This window comes from Colletotrichum orchidophilum (assembly GCF_001831195.1).
Source record: "Colletotrichum orchidophilum strain IMI 309357 chromosome Unknown Scaffold_157.1, whole genome shotgun sequence".
In the NCBI taxonomy this organism is placed as follows: Eukaryota; Fungi; Ascomycota; class Sordariomycetes; order Glomerellales; family Glomerellaceae; genus Colletotrichum; species Colletotrichum orchidophilum.
Window position 1 is genome coordinate 68263 of NW_019173113.1, and position 20322 is coordinate 88584.

The window sequence follows — 20322 nt, forward strand, 5'->3', positions numbered from 1 at the left end:
AAAATTATTTTAATATAGTAATTCCCTAAATCTTAACCTAATTAAGCCCTATTAACTTTATATAAAAAAGAAAACTATTAAAAAAAGAGCACTAAAAAATAAAATAAATATAATAAAAATATAACTCAATTATTAAAAAAAATTACCTTAAGATCGAATTTAATACTAAATAAAACGCATCTTAATCTATATTTAATAAATTATCGTTTTAAAAAGCGGGAATAATTATAAAAAAAGCCGTAATACTGGTAAATACTATTAATAAATTAAAGTTAATATTATTTTTATTTTTAATAGTTAAATTAATATTATTTATAATAGCGGCGATATTAGTTAGAATAGCGGCGAGATTGGCCCTTATTAATACCCCTGTCAATACCCCTGCCCACGCAGGGGTGGTTTTGTACCTTTCAGCCAAAACTTTTGAACGGCACGTCCGTACAACAAGGAAGTGGATGTGATGTGCATCAGGGCGGTCTCCACGATGCCCAGTTCCCCGGGATTGTTAACCTGGACGTGGACGAGCCACGAGTGGCGCAGCGTGGAGTTTTCGTCCTTGTCATCATCGATGCCAATCGATCGCGATTATGAGTTCTTAGCAAGTGCGACGCAGAAGGCAAGTCAAGGCATTTTTACGCCGTTCACTTCATTATTTCATCTTCTCATTCTCGCATTGAAACTGGAAAAGGGTCAATTCTGTGAATGTGCGCTGTCGCTCGCCATGAACTCCCGGGAGGTCCAGAGGCGAGGTAGAGAGAGGTAGGTGCAGAGGTGCAGAGGATCTGGGCCATGAGGGTGAGCTGGATGTAGTGAGATACCGGTAGTGGAGTGAGTCGGTCGAGTGAAAGGGAGATTCAGCTTGATGAGTGAACTGCAATTGATTAATGGCGAGTCATTTGCACTTGTAGGCACAGCAGCATATTAACCAATCAAAACAAAACGTCGTCATCTCAAATGACTTTAGGAGACGGGCGTCGGACAGAGTTCGTGGAGTCCCCGAAGGCAGTAAAAGTATGAGATTGACTGGATGAACGGAGAAGCAGCAGTGAGTGAGAGTGAGTGAGTGAGATGTGGCATTCTTGGACGAATCACAGGAACCAATTGCCCTTCCCCCCCACTCGGGCACAACCGACGAGTCTGTGCCTGCCCCCAGGAGGTTTGGAGCCGCCACAAGCGGCCCTGTGCGGGCAGGCCACCGCTGGAAGGGCCTCCCCAGGTGCAACCTAAACCAATCACAGACCCACAAGGGGTACGCTGCACCATCACTTCAAACGCCAAACGTGTTTCGTTCCTACCTATCCCTCTCATTCTCCCTCTCCCTCACCCGCTCCCTCTCCCCCCTGCCCTTCCGTCATCACTCCACCACTCCGGGTACCTTGTTCACCATGACTGCAGACTAACTAACCGACTGGCTCGCAGGCTGCAAGGACTCCAGGAGCCCCTGCCTCTCTGCACCATTCGTTGGGCGGCGTGACGGCGTCCCAAACGTTGGAACCTGTCAGATGCCGCCCTGGCGTTTGCACGGAACTGCGGCTGCGGCTGCGCAAGGGAGTTGACGCTCCTTGCCCCGTGGGCCGCATCGTTGCATCGCGGGACATGCCACTAATCGAGTTCGTTGGCTGCGAAGCAGTAAGAATGACGGACGCTCTGCTTGACGTCTTGCCCAAACAAGAGAAGACGGAAACGAAGACTGGGGTTGAGTTGACGAATAGAGCCAGGAGAAAAGAGCGGCTGACGAGTGTCAGTGTCTCTCCCCGTCCCTCATATCTGAGCAAGCTGCTCATCTGCTCGTCTCCTTCTTCCCACGCCTTGGCTATTATCTCACAGCTTCACTCGCCAGCTCAAGGCCGCCCACGTTCCTTGCGTTCCATGCGTTCCATGCGTCCCCGAGCACTCGGCTCCCCGTCTCTCTTCTGTCTGACCTGACAAGTTGAACTCAAAGTTCAGAGTCACAGCAGCGTGTTTGGGTGTCGTTAAGCAGCGGACGGCAGCGGACGGCAGCAACTCCGTTTCACAAAACCTCGGATCGCCCATCTCCAAGATCAGCAGTGTTTGATCGCACCTTCTTGCCCTTCCAGGCGCGCCCTCGTCCTCGCCCTCGCCCTCACCCTCTTACGGATACTCTCCCTTCCTCTGATCGCTCCGTCCCTTCTCTCTTCCTCCCTATTCCCAGCCGGACCGACGCCGACACAGACGCAACTGCCCGTCGCCTGGTCTCACCGACACCCGAGTGGCTTCCTCGACACCTCGACTTCCAAGGTCCGACCCTCCAACTAACGAGATCTTCACTTTCGGACAAACACCATCCGTCCAGTCTGCATGCCACCTTGAGGGCGGGAAGCCGGACAGACCAAGCTTCATCCAACCTCGACCAGCGCAGAGACGGTTCCTGAACTCTTTTGCCCCTTTATTTTACTCTCATCTTGCCCGACTTGGTCCGTCCAAAAGTCTGCTCGTCTGCTAGTGCGACCCTTCCTCGCTACGGTGAATCAAGATCTGCTACTTCGTCGTTAATAATCCCACCGACCCTTCATCCCTTCGGTTCCCTTCTCTCTCCAAACGGTTCATTGCTCTGCGCATTCTCTTCCCGTGTGGTAGAAAAAGAGGCTCATCTGCACCAATCTGAAATTATTTCCTCAGCTTCACGGCGTAAAGACCAAACACCAAAACCTCCAGACCAACGTCCCGGCAACCCACCCAGCCGTCTGGTCGTCCTAGCTCTGGACCCTGCCGGCCCTGCGACCCGCATTGACGGGGTTCTCCCAGCCGATTGAGCCGTCATCCCCAGCAGCGTCTGACACGCGAGACGTTTCGGCCCTTTCCTCTTCGCTGGCCGCCGCCCGAACTGCCACGCTTCTGTCATTCCATCCCCAAAAGTAAAGCACTTCCCAGCCAAATCCCGGCCTGTCACGCTCAGTTACACAACGTCTTCCTGGTCGCTTCGTGACTGTCTTGTCGGCGACGATTCGGCCATCTGTCACGAAACATTTACAACCAATATACGATAAGAATCTCACAATCATCAACGCCGAGTGAGAAACTTGCTTCGTACACATCCAACGGCGGCCACGCCACGCTAGAGAGGACGAAATCATTTGCAAACGGCAGTCAAAAACACAAACACACGAGATGAAAAAGTCGACACTCCAATGCCCTCAGCGGCGCTTGGCCCAGATTTTGTTCCTTGCCTCAGTGGCATCAGCAACCACTATCAGTGTCGGAAGCACGTCACTCAGCCTGTCTAATTTCCAGCTGATTACTGAGCTCTCTGTTCCGTTGGGTTGCTTGCTAGCATATAACAACCCTATTGAAGGATGCGAAGCGACCGACTTCGGTAGCACAGGAACATGTTCCTTGAACTGCAGACGCGGTCTGACGCGCATGCAAAATACTCTCCAAGATGCCTGTCAAGCTGTTCAAGTCCAGGTCAACACGCTGCTTGGCCAAGCTCTGTCCGGAAATCTGGTCAATTTGCTTTGCGGCACCATCAACCAACAAACATCATCGGCAGTGCAGACGAAATCTACTACAACGATAATTATACTGCCCTCGACCAGCGCCGTTGTGCCTCCTCCACCTCCACCTCCACCTGCTACGACTTCTGTCGCGCCGCCGCCGCCGCCGCCGCCACCACCAACAACAACATCGACGCCCCTACTTCCGCCGTCGAGCCAACCGCCTCTTCCTCCAGCAACCACACCGATACCGCCAGTAGCCAGTCCGGCGCCACCATCCATACCTTCTACTACGATTTTCACTTCCACAACTACAACTGTGACACAGGCGTCACAAAGCACCTCTAAGCCCCCGGTTAACCCCCTCGATGCCTTGCTTATGAACGGAGCCGTGGTCAGTGGGCCCAAAGGGATTCTTGCGTGGGGTCTCCCTGTCCTTGCCGTTGTCATGTCTGGAATTTCATGAGCGTTGGACGCAAATTAATTGGAATTTCGAAGCACTGAGGGAGCGAAGAGCATGACCAGCAAACCACCAGACCAACAACTAATGTGTAAGATTATTATTTTCTTGTCGAGAGATTGCATGAACGGAATAGCACCACAGGCGGCGCGAGGTACTCAGGCACCTGCGACAAGATGCCGGAATTGCGACGCAGGGCGAAGAATGCCGAGCATGACGAATGCGTGTATAATGACTTTTGACGGCGTATCAAGATACCTTCATTACGACACGGATAATGTAACAATAGATACCACGTAGCATGGCGTGAGCAGATAGAGACAGCCAAGCCTGAAGACGAAATTGGAGTAGCAACATGAACCATAACTAAAATTCTGAGTTCTGTTCTTCAGCTGTAAACCTGAATTGCACCCTGGTGAGTCTTGGGTAATTGGCAGACGCCGGATCTGCGACCATGTGTCTTTCTCTCCACCATCTCGAGCCTCTAATCAGCAGCTGTCATGCAAGGCCCCCAACACAAGGATCTGCCTCCAATGCCGTTCCCAGTCCGGGGCGCCGCGCAGCCGATAAGACCCCGGCTACCCGTTCTGACACGCATGAACCAAGCTTTCTCGGATACGGCCGACCGACCAGTCACCTCTCGTGCCGGGGGCGGGAAAGTTCATGCGGCGGGGTTTCGACGCACTGATGTAGACGGGCTTGGAACGTGTTCAGGCTGCTCGATTGATGACGGGAAAAGGCTTCAATAAGGTTCCGTCCTTGACTGCGACGAGGGTCGGGGATTCTGGGCTACGAAGGGGTGATGGATGGTAGTGGGATGGATGGAAGGGGTTTATGCGGTTGGGACTATTACGTCGCGTCCTTGCACTTGACCTTGGCGGGGTGTTTCGGCATGAGACTTACTGCGAGGAGAGTGAGGATCTTTGCGGCTGTGGTACCGTCCGGGAGACGGAGGAGATGGATTGGTGGAATAGATGAGGCGGTCGGCGGGGTCCGGATCGGAGCGGTGCGGGGTCGTGCCCGGGCATTGCGGACGACTGCCGGAATTGAGGCCGACTCAAGCCGCGAAGACGACCGCAGTTGCTGCAGGTGTCGAAATTCAGGTCTTATTCTATTCAGTTCAGACTGTAACGAGGGCGAATTCAAGTAAACCTATCATCGCCAAAACAGAATTGGGCAAAAAAAAAGAATACGAACCAAATCATCTAGTCCGTGAAAGTAGATGTGGCTATACACTCATTGTCCGGCCCTTCTTCGCCTTCCGAAGCTTCCCATTTTTCCCAATCTTCCTTACTGCCCAGAAATGAAAAGTCATCGTCATCCACAACTCCAATGGTAAAGTGCCTCACTTGATCAGACTCTCTTCGAAACCAACCCATGCGAAAGCGAAAGGGTGACAACATGTCGGAAGCTTCTTCTCGCAATCGGTTCTGAGAAGTTTTGGGGCTGTGTGTCGAGAAATTTGAACCGTCTAGGAGCGCGGCCATCATAGCGATGCTGCTGAACCCATCAGGGGCCAGCCCTCTGACATCCATGTCGAGCAATCCCTTTCGCCACCCCGTGAAGCGTCGCAAAACCGATGAAAAAAGCATGAATAGATGAACAATGCCAACGATTCCGAGGATTCCCACGAGCAGGTAAGTCGACGTAGGGTTTTGGACGAGCCGGCGCACGTCATTGTCGATCAGGACTGCGCTCAGTGGCTCCAGCCCCTGAGGAGACATTTCTTTGACGCTCAGCCGATTCTCAATGTTGATTATCTGTGCACTGAGTAGAGCACGATTGGAGTTTAGGGCCTCTAGAATCTTCCACCTCTGGTTTGCATCACGGAAGGCTTCTAGGGGAACCTGGCCGTATGGTGGGACGAGTATGTTGAAGGCGTTGAACCATGATTTTGATTCTAGCGATTGAGTCACCTCGGGGAAAGCGTTGCCGAGCTCTTCAGCTCCAATCCCATCGGCTTGGGGGTCAAGATAAGGCACCGATATCGGGGGGGTCCACGGTTCCAACGTCGAGCGATCGGGCCGGGGAGGGTTGTTGTGGTTTATCATTAGCTTGCCGTTGATGATGACCATGTCGACGGACACCATCACTTTTTCCCACGAATAGCGACACTGCCAGGCTTGAAACGACCCTAAATCATGCCTTTCAAAGTCCCAGTTGCCCCAAAAATAGACCTTGGATACCGAAGGCGCAGAGTCTAAGACGCTGTGGTTGTGGGAAGCCTCTAGGCCACACACTGGGCTGTTATTATTAGATCCCTCGAATCCCAGGATTTCTGAATAGGCCAAATAATAGTCTTTCGAGCTTTGAGAAGGCGTGTTGGGCCTAGCAACGGAAGTATTCATTATATCTGACGTCCCATCAGAGCAGGTAACTGGAATCTGCACGGTATAGAGCCACGCGGGATCATTTTCTGCTGGGTTGCTGGTGCTGAGTGCCTGGCTCTCACAGCGCGCCACCAATGTCGCTCCCGGTAGGGTTACTTCGACTGGAGTGCCCTCAGATACCCCCACAACTGATGGTGGCAGATCGCCAATGACGGGGAAAGCTAGGTCACGAAACGTGTTTTCCGGATACGTTAGATTTGCCCCTTTTAGTAATGCCATGCTTCCTACCAACGCTCGATTGTTCCAGTAATACTGAGCATTAGTTTCCGATGGTCTTTCACCGAACCAGCTCTCTTGTCGCAGCTGAAATTCGACTCGTTTTGGCACCGACTCCACTGTGAACAATGTAGATGCGATGGTCGTCAAGATCGCGCAGAGACTTGCCAAGACTTGTGAGAGTGAGACTGGCCAAGCCTTTCGCCGGACCGCTATAAACAGGGCTCGGAGCCCCAGCATGTCTAGGAGCGTGGTTTCCAACTGATGCGGGTGGCATGGCCCCTCTGAGAGGCTGTAAAGCGTGAATAGACCTCTGAGCGATGCGTTGAATGATGCTGTGTAGAGGGAAACACCAAGCATGATGAGCGTTGGTAATGAGGTCCAGAGCAGGTGATTGTCACCCTCGGTTGCTGGTAGCCCATTCTTTGCCTCTGATAACTTCATGGTGTGTAGAAGAATTGCAATAATGACGAGGATTGCGAAAGTGAAAGCCGTCTGCACCCATATTCTCAAGATGGCGGGCACGAACCTGCTCTGGCCCCGCCAAGCCTCTGTGTGCTTTTGCTCAAAGTATGACTTGTGATCGACAAGCTGCCCGCGATTGTGGAAGAAAAGCATATTGCCTAGAACTGTTGCTGGATTTCTGTTCCATATCGTAGTCTCTTCTCTATAGCGAATGAGGATGAAGATGCTGATTGACGTGATAAGGGCGAAAAGGGACGTCATTGGGTAACCGATCCGGTACCTAATCTTCAACTTATCAACTTGCGTCTGTTTATGACCCATGGCTTCCGCATTCTCATCTCGCCGTAGACTGTAGTGGCCAGCGAGGGGACCAAATTTTCTGACCAGACCGATCATGGACTCGTACAGCACCTCGGTTGTATTCAGCAGAACGCTCTGGTCATTCGCAGCTTTGCTTTTGCTTTGAAATTGCGCCCAAACTCCAGCAGGTCCGTACTTGAAGTAGCCATGATTAAATGAGTAATCAGTCAAGCCGGTACTAGCGGTAGACCCAAGCTTTATTGGTAAAGATCGTTCGATCATGGCCCAAACGTCGACGTTATGCGGTGTTCGAGATTCTTTTGCCGGTAGGCTAAGACTTGAGATGATCCCGTCATCCACAACTTCAACTTTTGAGGTCCAGGCAGTTGGGGAACACAAAACAGCTGCAAAGGCAACAATCTCAGCAGGAGATGGGTTTTCGGACGTGCCTCTCATGGTGACAGCAGAGAATATGTATTGCGGATTCTGCTGAGGAATATTTCGACACGCTCGGCCACGATTAAGGGGAGGGCCGATCTCCCATGCAGTCTCCTCGTTTTTTTCCTGGATTCGGTGTGGTATATCGTGACACCCTTCAAAGTTGAGGGTAAGATTAAAGGAGCTAGTTGGTGGCAGCACCTTGAAGCTTTCCAGTTTCAGGCAGTGCATGTCCGTAAAGAAGCCATCCACGAGGACCGTGATTTGCGCGTCTGTACTGCCCCTTGGTTCAAAGAGTTGAAATGCGGCGTCTTCAGTCACACCGAACGGGTAAGTTGAGTTGAAATCGTGAATAGCTCGGGCGACATAGTACGCACTGGAATTGTTCAATGCCAGGGTTGACGAAGCACGATTCGCAGTCTCTGATTCTTCATCAGACGCCTTGAAAGTATCAAGGATTCGCACGGGAGTAGACTGTGAGACTCCAGCCTTTCCGAGTTGATACAAACTTGGCACAAGGACAATCTGTATTTTGAGAAGGAGAGAGACGAGTGTGGTCAAGAACACTAGAAAATGCTTTCGGCGTAGGGACTGGTAGATGAGAGTCGGTGACATCATTGACGTGTAATCCAGGGTGTAGTCAACGTCGCTGGTGGACTGCCTCTTGCATAGAACAATCCAGGGCATGTACCTCTGAGACTGAAGCTCAACTCTTGCCCAAAGACCCGCCACAATGGCGAATACTATGCAGCAAAGACGTCAGCTTTCAAGGGTCTGCCAAAGTTGAATCAATGGCACGAGTTGCTTACCTGCGGTTGGACCAAATCTCCACACAAAGGTGAACTTGGATTCAGTCCTGAACAATCCATCGTTCTTATGGGAGTAACATAACATGATGAACAGGGCGACTGTGGCACCAGAGAATAGGCCTGAAAAGATAGCGAGAACGAAAGGTCGCAGCCAGTCCGGGCGCCAGGTTGAGCCTTCATCCATACGCGCCTTCTCCTCCGCTCCGATATCCAATGCAATCGGTCGATATGGAGACTCGAGTGAATCCGATCGCATGTTCGGAAGCTTCCGCTGAGGTGAGGTGATGCTGATATTATTAATAAGCCCGTCCCGCTCCGAGTTTCCTGCTTCTCTCAAATGCTGCATGTCACAGTCAGTAGCGTTGCCGCTTGGTCTTCCACCTTCGCTTTCGTTTGACAACGTCTCTTGGATCTCATCTGGGTATCGGGTAGGACATTTGTCGATGTGTTCGATCGGCTCATATTCCAGATAAAACCCTCCATCTTTGGATGAGCTTTGCGCTATGTTGCTGTGAGAGATCATTCTCTTTCCGGACGTACATTTGTTGACGTTGAAGATTTGCCCTCTGACTTTTTGACCAACTGGAACTCTCATTTTCTTACAACCTAGAAAATTTTATTCGGAACGCCGGCATGAGTGTGACAGGCTTATTATATAGTGATACGTAACACAAGGCTGAGCTGCTCTCACGCTTGACTTTGATGTCAGCGATGCCAAGTAGCCAAGATCTCGCTAGAGCTGCAAGTGTCACCTGCGCCATTTCCAAAAATGGAGAGAGTGATTATGCGACAAGGTGATTCGATCATAACATTCCACCGTTCAAATATCTCATACACGTGAAAGGTGGTGCTGCTCAAGCGTGCAGGCAGTTGTTCATGCCCAGAATGAATGCTAGGTAGCGTCAGAAGGATGATCCAGTTGGGCACTTCAGGGCGAAAGCTGTCGGCCAAGTAGGTGGTCGTTTAATTGCCCATCTTCGCTTCGTGGCCACACACATGACTTTGATCGATTCAGTATTTGATGATACGTACTCTCAATATCATAACTGCAACACAGAGAGATGGTTGGGGCTAAATTGATCATAGATACTCAATCAATGGATATATCATCCTAATCTTGCTCACACATCAAGATGAATGTATTTAGGTGACTGATTTAACTGACTCGGAACTCTCTTCTCTAGAAACTAGATGGACCCTCTCTACTGGATAAGCCTCTAGCCATCTATCTTACTGCCCTGGCCGCATGAATTGCGTCTCATCCTCGTCCTCGACTTCAAACCCTCTCATCATAGTCAACAACAAGGTCCGTGGCATCCAAATCACGCACCACTGACACGGTCCGAGGTGAGGTTCGAGGTGCTCGGCGCTGCGGGGGCAAGGCCGGACGCCTTGATCGCGACAGGACGACTGCATCGTATCCTCGCCGGGCAAGGGGTTTTCGGTCAGGCACTGGCAGCACGTCCAGCCGCAAAAGACCCGAGTACACTCAGGTATGTCTAGACCGTTGAACTCTTGCAAGGTCATAGGATTCATGTAGAGCCGGGCGCCCTGGTCCCGATGGGCCTGCGTCGTTCCCTCGCTAGGCGTGGGGTTGGCGTCGGTCCGGCGCTGGCGGTACATCCAGACGTAGAAGACTCGACGCACTCGGGTGCCGTCTGGTACGTCTGGACTATGGGTCTCTTGCAAGATCGTGGCGTTTATGGAGGGAGGCATTTGTGCTCTGAGTGGAAAATCTGGGTAGGGTGGTTTTGAGGGTGTCTTGGGGCTGGCTACTGTTTTGAGTTGTACTTCTTGAAAGTAGGAGATGGAAATGTAGTTCGCTGGGTGCGTCTGGCTGAGATGGAGTACGCGGATTGCGAGTTGAGTTAGACCCAAGCAGTATTTGTAGTTCTCAGTGGCATGAATTACCCCTTTGACACATTTTAATGGTGAATCAAGAGCATCCTTTCTGCTGAAAACTATTTCCACCTTTTCCCCAAGACTCAGAGGCTCGAGTCGTAATACCTCAATACCACTCATCGTGTGTCACGGCCAACTATTGCAGATTATCGCCCATCTTGGGCCATCATATCTGACTGGAGAATTTTGCGCAAGCATTCACTATCCATCAAGCGTCGCCCCATGACATTGACTGCTCGTGCCCGTGATTTCGAAAGGTCATGGCTGTCCGAAAGCTGCAAGCGGACTTAGTGAAGCAACTCATCGACGAGCTCTGAATCTAAGCCTAATCTCGATCGATGTTTAATAACGTTCAATTCAAAACCAAGACAACCATGAACATGTTAGTATTGATACTTACCACCCGCACTGAGTGAGGTCTGGTCGCGTACTTGACACCTCGATCTGCGATCATGGCAAATGTTCACATATTTTCAAATACGGCGGAGTTCATCTTGATACTTGAGGAACTCATCAGTCTCAACAAGAACTGAACTGGGTATTAACTAACTACCACGTAGTCTACCGTAACTGGAGCATGACAGATAACACTGCCCATCTCATCCGCCCCAATTCACTGGCACTACTGCCTCCTCAGATCCCTCACAACCCTCGGATCCCAAGCCCCCTCAGGCCCAACAATCGCACAGCAAAAGCCAGGTCCAGCATGCACCTGCCTAGTCCCCAAGTCCACCACGCAACCGTCAGGGTTCCGGCAGTGCATCAACCGGTACCGGCTCCTCGGCATCGCGTTGTACCAGCCGCACTTGCAGCACTTCCACCTGCACTCCTTTCGGACGCTCACGCCGCCGTCGATCTGGCGATCCGCCCAGTCTTCAAACACCACGTGGGCGTTGGGCCAGACCATTTCTCTCGGGCCGGTTACGCTGCTGATTTCGTTGGCGCTGCCGGCGCTGCCTTCGCTTTCCTGGCTTTCTTGGCTTCCACCAACGTCGAAGTCGTGTCGATCTTCTTCTATTTGCTTCTTGAAGTGTTTCTTCATTCTATTGCGGCGCTTCGTCATTGTTGCGGTTGTATCTTGCTTGTTGTTCTTGTTGATGGATGTTGGTAGTCGTTGTAACGGATTTTGAATCTGTCTGCGGTCTGTTGTGCTTTGGTAATGATAGCAGTATTGGTCCCGACGGGAGTTTTGCATTCATACTTACTTATATAAGTTGCATTCGAAGCGCTTGAGGCAGTGCCACAGTTCTATGAGAGAGTCGGACACACTCACTACTCGGAACGCCTGTGATGAGGATAAAATTGATGCTTTGTGTGACTCTCCTTCGATGACTTGCATCCAATATGGCCCAAACATGTCTGGGAATGATTCAGTGCGAGAGAAGTTACTGCTATGCCTGGGAATGATGTAAACCTTTACCTACTAACTACCATGAAAGTCACCAACGCGGTGCAAACGGTGTTGAAAGGACAAGCCGTAGAGTATGAACTTGTGGTGATGCATCAAGATATAGAGATGCAGCAACTGATTAGTTGACTTCAGTCAAGTGTGATTTGATCCAGCAGGAGATGAGTAGTAGGCAGTCTGAGTGAGAAGCTACCAAATTACATGCAAAAACAAAAAGATGCGTCGAGGGGGAATCGAACCCCCGGCTCCCCGACGCTGCTTGATGGCAACGGAGAATTTTACCACTAAACCATCGACGCTGGTGAATGTTTCGTGACTCCAAGTGAGTTGCTGTCTGAGGGCGAAGACTGTGATTTTATTGCAATGATCTGAGGATTGTGGGTTGGTTGTGGGGATGGTGAGGGCTGGATGAGATCCCCGGGCCTCGGCGGGTCCAGTCCCGGATCGGGGGTCCCACTTTCGGGCCGAAGAAGGCGAAAAAATAAACAAGGAAGGAAATATAACGAACGGGAAAGGCAACTGGTTCTAATCAGAAGGGCCGTGCTTATTGCAAGAGTGATTGGGAGGCCAGGTATAACTTCAGTTGATGGGACTATCGGAGGTGTTGCGCAAGCGAAGAATGCCAAGACCTTGGACAAAGCTTTGCGGTCAACGGCCGAATGGCGGCACCGGAACGGCCATGCAGCGCTGATCAGTTGGTCCAAACGCCGCCGTGGCCGAGACTGGCTGAGCTTGTGGGGATTCAGTCATCCACGGTGACACAGCTGAGCAAATGCACGTTACAAAGAAGGATCAGCAAACTTCAAAGCGCAAGCAGAGAAAACAGAGAGTTCCGTCAACTGATGTGTGCGGCATGAGAAATGAGGAGCGGAAACAGCTCTTCGACTCGTGTTGCGTCGACACCAAGCATTGTTGTGCTTTTGCTGCAGCCAAGCACTCTGGAGGGTGGTTAAACAGGAAGGTGCAGTGCGAAGCGCAACTCGCGCAAGGTTTGCCTGCCAGTCTGGGGTTCTTCAGGTCTAGTGCAAATAGAGTGACGGAGAGACGCAAGGGTATTTGTCAACTAGTAAGAGTGGGAAAATGGGGCAGAACGATTTCGTCGGGGCAAAGATTGCCATGTCGAAAGACGCATTGCGGGCAGGATATGCGGCGTGACGAGTAGATGGCGGGCGGTCGTTGACTTAGACTCTTGGCTTGCTGGACCGTGGGCGAATGAAGGCAGAGGGATTGGTGACGTCGCGGCGCATATGAACGGATTGGAGGGTGGGATGGTGGGATGGAAGAGGAGGGGTTGCGGCAGGGCACTTTTCTGAGGGTTGGACGGCAAGACGGGTAGTATGTATGCAGTGCGCTGACCCATGGTTGGTGCGGGCTCTTTGCGAGGATTGAACTCGTGCTCGTCCTGAGGGGAGAAGTTGGAGTGCCATGACGGGATGATCGGGCCAAACGATGCGAAGCGAGGCTGCTACTGTGAGACGGTGGGAGCCAGAGATGAAGAGACGAAAAGGTTATTGGCGGATATGAGGAAAGGAAGATGGGCCTGGGGATGGAGTGCCGCGAAAGTCTGGCGGAACGCGGAGGAAGACGGCGGAGGGTGGTGGGAGAGTGAGAATTTGCCGTGGAACATGGGAAAAGATGTGAGCGTGTGGGTGAGCAATCGATTGAGTGCAAGCCGGCCTCCGGGAGCGGCCCGGCAGCCCCGGCGAGTGCGACATGCATCTCACTTGAGTTGTTGATGCTATGTTGATACTATTTGAATTTTGCACGGATTTGATCCTGGATGTATTCAGCTTGATTGCAGCTATTAATTGGGGCGCCGCCAGGGCATACAGAGTAGAGTTTATGGTTTCTCGGTCCGGACACCGGAAGTTGTTATTGCCATGGATAGCGGAAGCGACTGCAACGACACGGGCGTTGCTTGTCACCTTCGACGGAGCAAGGGACGGGCAGAAAAAGGAAGAAGAACAATTCGCGACATGACCAGGGTTCATCTTTCTGGTGGAAAGGAAGGGAAAAAACACAACAGGGTGGATTGAGTGAGGTGGTTGAAGACTTGAGGTGTGGAACGGGAGTCGCAATGGGAACCGTGCGGAAGTATCTCGGAAGTACCTTCAGTGTTTTGCCGTCTGCACTTTCCTCGAGAACAAGAAGGAAAGAACGGGACGAATGTGGAGGAACTTCGGGATCCTTCCTTTCCACCTCACCTCGCCTCACCTCTCACCCCATGTGACTGTGTACCTTGGCATCTTCTACCACAACCAAAACACCATGCCATCACCTTACTTGATGACCAGACACTTCGAGAATCTTCAACCCCATTCGACGACATCACTATACCATGTGCACCGTCTGACGTACAACTGCCGACAAAACACAGGCTGGTCAACAACACAGCCATGAGTCGCGCCGGCCTCTCCACGACTACCCGAAAAAGTGGGCGGTGACGCCCCTCTTTCTGGGCGCCGAGCCTCCAAACGGAGTTGGCCATCTCTCGAGCTGGCTTGGCCAGCAACGTCGCCGCACAGAATCACGCCGCCAATGCTTGGGGTCTTGCGAGACCCAATCCAGGTCGCACAAACTCAGCCAGAGCTGTCAAAATGGTACCAAAGAGACACCGGTCAAGCTTTCGCCAACGGTTCGACAAGAGACTCCCAAGACGGACAAGACTCTGCAGGATTGACAAAGGTGATGGACCCTTACAGATATTCCATGGTAATCGATGCATGCACCAGATCCGAAATCTGGGGTTTTCAACGACATGCGATGCGGTGCGGTGCGAGTGAGGGGTTGCTAACAGGTATATCCGCAAGTTGATATCAGATCAATCAACAAGGGACACAAGAACTGCACCTTCTCCGTCGCTGCATCAGGGAGAAAGAGGCTCGGGTTTTCGACTCGGCCCAACGGCGCTTCAGCTCATGTCCACCTAACCCTGTCTCTGCGACTTTTTCTGCGCGACAGGAGAGAGTGACCGCTTCCCGGGGGGATTACGACAACACGCGGCCAGTCATGGCAACAAGTCGGCCACTTTGGGTCCATCCTTGTTTTGAGCCGCTTGGCATACATGGGCCTTGCACCGTCTGGATCCGAGCAACGCTGACACACTACCCCTCGTCATTGGGCTTCTTTGTTATCCTTCCCAGTCGCCACCAAGGGCCCCAACGCATTATGGCGCTGCAATGTGTGAGAAGCATGCATGTCGCATTCCCATCGATCCCGAGTGCCGCTAACAAAAATAAATCGAGGATATCACAATACATCGTATACAGAAAAGGATCTGGCCCGTTGCAGTGGAACGTGGCTCTGGCAGCATGTCTCACACGACGTGCTCCCTAGTCCCTATCGTATCGCATCGCATCCGAGGGCGTGTGCGTTTGCGTGCTACCTATTCGGAAAGCTGGGACAAGACTAGCACAGAATCAGGCATGGTTCATCCGCAGGGCGTCTAGTGTAGATGAGCAGACACCAAGAACTTAAGCATCCCGGCCAACCCTGCCAGACGAACCCATATTGAAGGTGAGATATCTGTACAGCCACTGAGGCAACCTCATTCTGCCAGGACTTATGCCGCATTTGCATACCCTAAGCCGTTGATTTGATTTGAACTTTGTAGATGTAGCAAATCAAGTGCAGTGCAGTGCGTGCAGAAGGCAGACGGAAGACGGCACCGGCACCGTTTGAATGATGGAATGGCAACCTGCAAGGTTCACGGCAAGCCGCAAAGGACTGGACGACGACTATCGGTACTTCCAAGGTACGACCCAACCATCCACCCGCGTAAGCAGCCCAACTTACCAAGCCATGCGCCTCCACGCCTCCATGCCTCCATGCCTCCATGCCTCCATGACTCCCACCGACGGCGGACAGCAGGAACCACTGGGAACGCTGCCCGGGAAAAAAGAGCAGGAAATGGAACCAATCCACAGTTGGATTCGTCCACCTCTTTCTTCTCCCACTTGCCCCCAGGCCCACGCCCCCCACCGTCTGGCGCTAAGCGGGACCTGGCTTTTTTTCTTGCATGGATTATCCTCTGCTATCAGTACGCCAACATCTTGGCTGTCTTTTCCCTGCGACATACTTAGGTTCCATGGACCCCGAAGCTTTTTCTAGCTTCTGCCGCTCCTTTTGTTCATGTAAACCCTCGAGGTCCACCGAAAGAGACCCGAGACTTTTCGAGAGTGAGACTGCTCCTTGGACGCCCATTGTCGCGACATCTTCAACCCGAGTCGCAGTCCCCAACGAAGCGCACAACACTACGAGCGCACACCAGAGGCAGCACCCGCTTGGTGACCTCATAGCTCCTTCGTATCCGCTTCTCTCACGTCCTCGACCCGATCCCATCCTTAGGCCCAACTGCTTCTTGGCACGCCGACTTTTTCCTCGAATGCATCGAGCCATCCTCGCACTCGGGACGCAATCCATCGACTGGGGAGTTTCGCGCCCTTCGCCAGGCCCAGCTAACATTCCTTTGGCTGCCGGTGGTTGATAAGCGAACCCAAACACACGGCTTGCGACGAACTCCCGTGTTCGGCCAACGCCCTCCGAATAACCTCCACACATAGAGATATCCTCCCCAATATTGCGCCACCATGGCGTGGGACCACCTCTCAATCACGAAGCCGCACTTGGTGTACATCATTCTGGGCGGCTTCACCACACTCTTCATGCTGTGCTCCTCCATCATCAAGGAGAAGATGTACATTGGTGAAGCTACCGTTGCGACCATCTGCGGTATCATCTTCGGTCCCCACGCCGCCAATCTGATCGATCCGAAAAGCTGGGGCAATGTCGACTTGGTTACCATCGAATTCTCCCGCATTGTTCTCGTCGTCCAATGTTTCGCCGTCGGTGTCGAATTGCCCAAGTTCTACATGGAGAAGCACTGGAGATCCGTCACTCTGCTGCTGATCCCCATCATGATGTTCGGCTGGCTCATTGTGAGTCTTTTTATCTGGTGGCTCATTGACCCATTATCCTGGCTCGAGAGTTTGGTCATTGCCGCCTGTGTCACAGCGACCGATCCCGTCTTGGCCTCCTCCGTCGTCGGTAAGGGCAAGTTTGCCAAGCGCGTTCCCAAGCACTTGCGAGACCTTTTGTCGGCAGAGTCCGGCTGCAACGACGGCATGGCCTTTCCTTTCGTCTACCTTGGAATCTACCTCATTCAGGAACACATGGATGCCCGGAAAACGACGTTTCACTGGATTGTCTACACGATTCTCTATGAGTGCATCTTTGGCGCCATTTTCGGCTTCCTCGTCGGCTACATCGCACGTCATGGCATCAAGTTCGCAGAGGAGCGCGATCTGATTGATCGGGAGAGTTTCCTGGTCTTCTACTTCGTGCTCGCTCTGTTCTGCGCTGGTGCCGGCAGTCTGCTCGGTATGGACGATCTACTAGTCGGATTCGCTGCCGGTGTAGGTTTCTCAAACGACGGTTGGTTCTCCTCCAAGACGGAAGAATCCCACGTGTCCAACGTTATCGATTTATTGATCAATTTGGCATACTTCGTCTTCCTGGGTACAATCATCCCTTGGGAGCAGTACAACAACGTCGCAGAGGGCATCACCCCCTGGCGCTTAGTTGTAATTGCCATTTTTGTCATCTTGTTCCGTCGCATTCCCGCCATGCTTATCTTGAAGCCATTCATACCGGATATCAAAACTTGGCGTGAAGCAGTTTTCGCTGGTCACTTTGGCCCAATTGGTGTCGGTGCCATTTTTGTCGCCATTCTAGCTCGCGCTGAGTTGCAATGGGAGACGCCCGTGCCGCTCTCCGACACCCCACCGGACCACATCGAACACAGAACACTCGTTGCGGTCATCTGGCCTATCGTCACATTCCTTGTCATATCGTCCATCATTGTTCATGGCTCATCGGTCGCCGTGTTCACTCTCGGCAAACGCATCAACACCTTGACAATTACCATGTCCTACACCACCGCCCCCGAGGACGGCCCTACATGGATGAACCGTCTACCAAGAATCTCTTCGCAGTCTCGATCACAAGCCCGAACCATGTCCGACACCGATGGAGAGGAGCTGAAGATGCCCGAGTTCCCGCCTGGCACTCTCCCCCCAGTCGGCTTCCCTGGCAATTTCTTGCGGCGTCAGAAAGACGAAGACGGTACGAAATCTCGCGCACGATCCACTTCACGAAAACGCAGCAAAAAGAACAACAAGTGGGACGATGGTATCGGACCTGGTGGACCTGTTTCCCAGTCTGCCATCTTTCCCACTAAACGCGAGCCGCTGCTCAATGAAAAGGATCCTTCTTCACCTGACACCGAGGGCATTAGGACTCCTAGACGCGATTCCGAAAGAGGTCGCGCGAGAGACCCGGAGAAGGACGACGACGAAATTACACCGTCCCCCGATGAAAATTCCAGCCGGACCCAAACGCCACCCAAGATCCAGATTTACGAAGAGGGAGACAACTTGGTGGTCGAGAACGAGGATGGTGACGTGTTGACTGTTGAGCGCTCTGAGAGCAGGGCACAAGCGGTTGCGGAGGCTGAAGCCCATCATCGGGTACCAGTTGAGACCGATATGTCTGCTATTGCGGCTGCCAATGCGAAGCACGGCGAAAAGTTCAACTGGACCCTGGACTCGTTCAAGCGGAAGGTCGGGGATGTGTACACGTCGGAAGTGGAGAAGCGCAAGGAGAAGAGCAAGTCTGACAGGCGGCATGAGCCAGCTCGAGCCTTCCAGTTCGGCAATACCGTAAGCTTCCCAGAAATGATTGCCGAGAAAGAATGCTGACAAGTCCATAGATCATTGTTGAAGACGAAGACGGTGAAGTTATCAAAACTTACGAGCTGCCGTCATCAAAAGCTCCCAAGGAATCTGGGGCAGGCCTCACTCAGCAAAGTCTCAAGTATCTCGGCATGGGAGGTCTTCTGAAGGCATCAGAGAAGCCCGCGGTTGAAGACGGAAACAATGGAGAATCAAGTGCCGAGGGCGCTGCGAAGATACCCGCCAAGTCAGGGTGGCAGAAGTACCTCGGCGGAGGCGCTGGTGGCGCTCCAAAGAAGAACGCTGCTGAAGGTGAGAAAGAAGACGACCGACACATCAGGTTCACGATTGGTGGAATCGGCCAGCGGATGACAAAGGAAGACTTTATTCGGGAAGTGCAAAAGCTTGATGACAAGACCCGGCGACAGGTTGTGGACCAGTCTACTGCTTCTCAGCGCGTAAAGTCAATCGCAAAGGGGGACATTCCTTCACCGGCTGACAGATATGCAAACATCCCGACAATCAAGATTGGAAGTGATTCCAACGAGAAAAGCTCTGGGTCTTTCACGCCACAGCGGGTGAACACGGCGCCGGCGTTGCCACCGGCCCCCGCAGCACAAGCAGATGCGGAGGGTGACGAGGAGACGGCTGCCGAGAAGAAGCGGAGGCTGGCAGTTCTCTCGAACCAAAGCGACGAAGATTTAGACAGTGGTGAGACACCTGCCGAGAGACGTCGTAGGGAGGCTGCGCTCGGTACGAATGAAGGGGATGACGACTCGGATGATGAAGGCGGGGAGCGAGTTCCGCCAACGAGGAGAGGTATTCGATTTGCAGAGAGCACAGTGCCGAGAGGACGAAAGTAGAGTGGGAGAAGATGGCATAGACTGGGAAGAAACATAGCATTGCATTGGGGTGGTTATATGCATCATGACAGCGATACCTGCAAGGGGTTTGACTTGCTCGGATGGGACCGAGCAAAGTGAACTCTTAGTCAACGGCCGAATTTTGTGGTAATTGTATTGTCTATTCTGTGTATATATTTTAGGGGAACGGACAAGGCCTTTCTATAGATTTCAATTTTCTCCAACGATTCAGCGCCACAGCGACTGTACCAAGCCAATGATGAAAGAGAAGCAATATCGCAAACTTATGTTGAAGGTGACATCACCCCCGCAGATTTTTGACCAACGGTTCTTCCGCGGCGTTTTCAGATGGCCATATTTTGACATAAGACGAGCCAAAATCTTCAGACCAGAAACTCTGTGGCATTTCAACAAGACTGGGGTGAACCCTAATCCGACGTTTTGATGGAGCGCCCGAGCCGAGTAGCAAGCCCTGACCTCATGTTCTCGGGAGGCGAGGATGACCGAAGCTCCCTGCCGTGAACGGGTCCATCTGCCGGTGTGGGGCGAGGCGCAACCGGACGGAGCCGGACAGACTGGCCTGGTGGGGTTCCGAGACGGAGGTCCCGCTGTGGGGGCTTAGGAGCATTCAAGAACATAAGGTACCTGGATAGGTAAGGCAAGGAACGTGAATAAAGTCCGTGATGAGGACTTTTGGACGATGTTACTTACATTGAAGATCCGGTCCGTCACTTCCAGGAGGGCGATGCGCCACATAACAATGTTTAGGGGTAATTGCTTTGTATATTTCTACGTTGGGTTCTCGTAAATGTATCATGTGATGAACGCATGATGGAGAGTGACTGTGAGAGTCGATTTATCTTAAAGTCTTTTTCTGCGTCCAAA

The 20322-nt window shown here is 52.2% G+C and overlaps 6 protein-coding genes across 6 annotated transcripts; 3 read left to right on the forward strand and 3 right to left on the reverse strand.

Annotated features, from left to right (window-relative positions):
* Positions 1-954: 954 nt before the first annotated feature.
* CORC01_12556 (uncharacterized protein) lies at positions 955-2277 on the forward strand (the record flags this gene model as incomplete). Its single annotated transcript, XM_022624176.1, has 4 exons — positions 955-1011; positions 1095-1280; positions 1420-1855; positions 2042-2277. The coding sequence occupies 4 exons, from the start codon at positions 955-957 to the stop codon at positions 2275-2277; spliced, it is 915 nt and encodes a 304-aa protein (XP_022469323.1).
* A 1123-nt stretch (positions 2278-3400) lies between these two features.
* CORC01_12557 (uncharacterized protein) lies at positions 3401-3803 on the forward strand (the record flags this gene model as incomplete). Its single annotated transcript, XM_022624177.1, has 2 exons — positions 3401-3426; positions 3512-3803. 2 exons carry the CDS (start codon positions 3401-3403, stop codon positions 3801-3803), a joined length of 318 nt encoding a protein of 105 aa, XP_022469324.1.
* Positions 3804-5120: 1317 nt separating this feature from the next.
* CORC01_12558 (uncharacterized protein) lies at positions 5121-8789 on the reverse strand (the record flags this gene model as incomplete). The annotated part of the gene is made up of 2 exons (XM_022624178.1): positions 5121-8467; positions 8534-8789. The coding sequence occupies 2 exons, from the start codon at positions 8787-8789 to the stop codon at positions 5121-5123; spliced, it is 3603 nt and encodes a 1200-aa protein (XP_022469325.1).
* Positions 8790-11057: 2268 nt separating this feature from the next.
* On the reverse strand, positions 11058-11498 carry CORC01_12559 (uncharacterized protein; the record flags this gene model as incomplete). Its single annotated transcript, XM_022624179.1, has 1 exon — positions 11058-11498. One exon carries the CDS (start codon positions 11496-11498, stop codon positions 11058-11060), a length of 441 nt encoding a protein of 146 aa, XP_022469326.1.
* Positions 11499-16432: 4934 nt separating this feature from the next.
* CORC01_12560 (sodium/hydrogen antiporter) lies at positions 16433-19437 on the forward strand (the record flags this gene model as incomplete). The annotated part of the gene is made up of 2 exons (XM_022624180.1): positions 16433-18562; positions 18613-19437. The coding sequence occupies 2 exons, from the start codon at positions 16433-16435 to the stop codon at positions 19435-19437; spliced, it is 2955 nt and encodes a 984-aa protein (XP_022469327.1).
* A 428-nt stretch (positions 19438-19865) lies between these two features.
* Positions 19866-20193, reverse strand: CORC01_12561 (uncharacterized protein; the record flags this gene model as incomplete). The annotated part of the gene is made up of 2 exons (XM_022624181.1): positions 19866-20045; positions 20149-20193. The coding sequence occupies 2 exons, from the start codon at positions 20191-20193 to the stop codon at positions 19866-19868; spliced, it is 225 nt and encodes a 74-aa protein (XP_022469328.1).
* Positions 20194-20322: the final 129 nt, after the last annotated feature.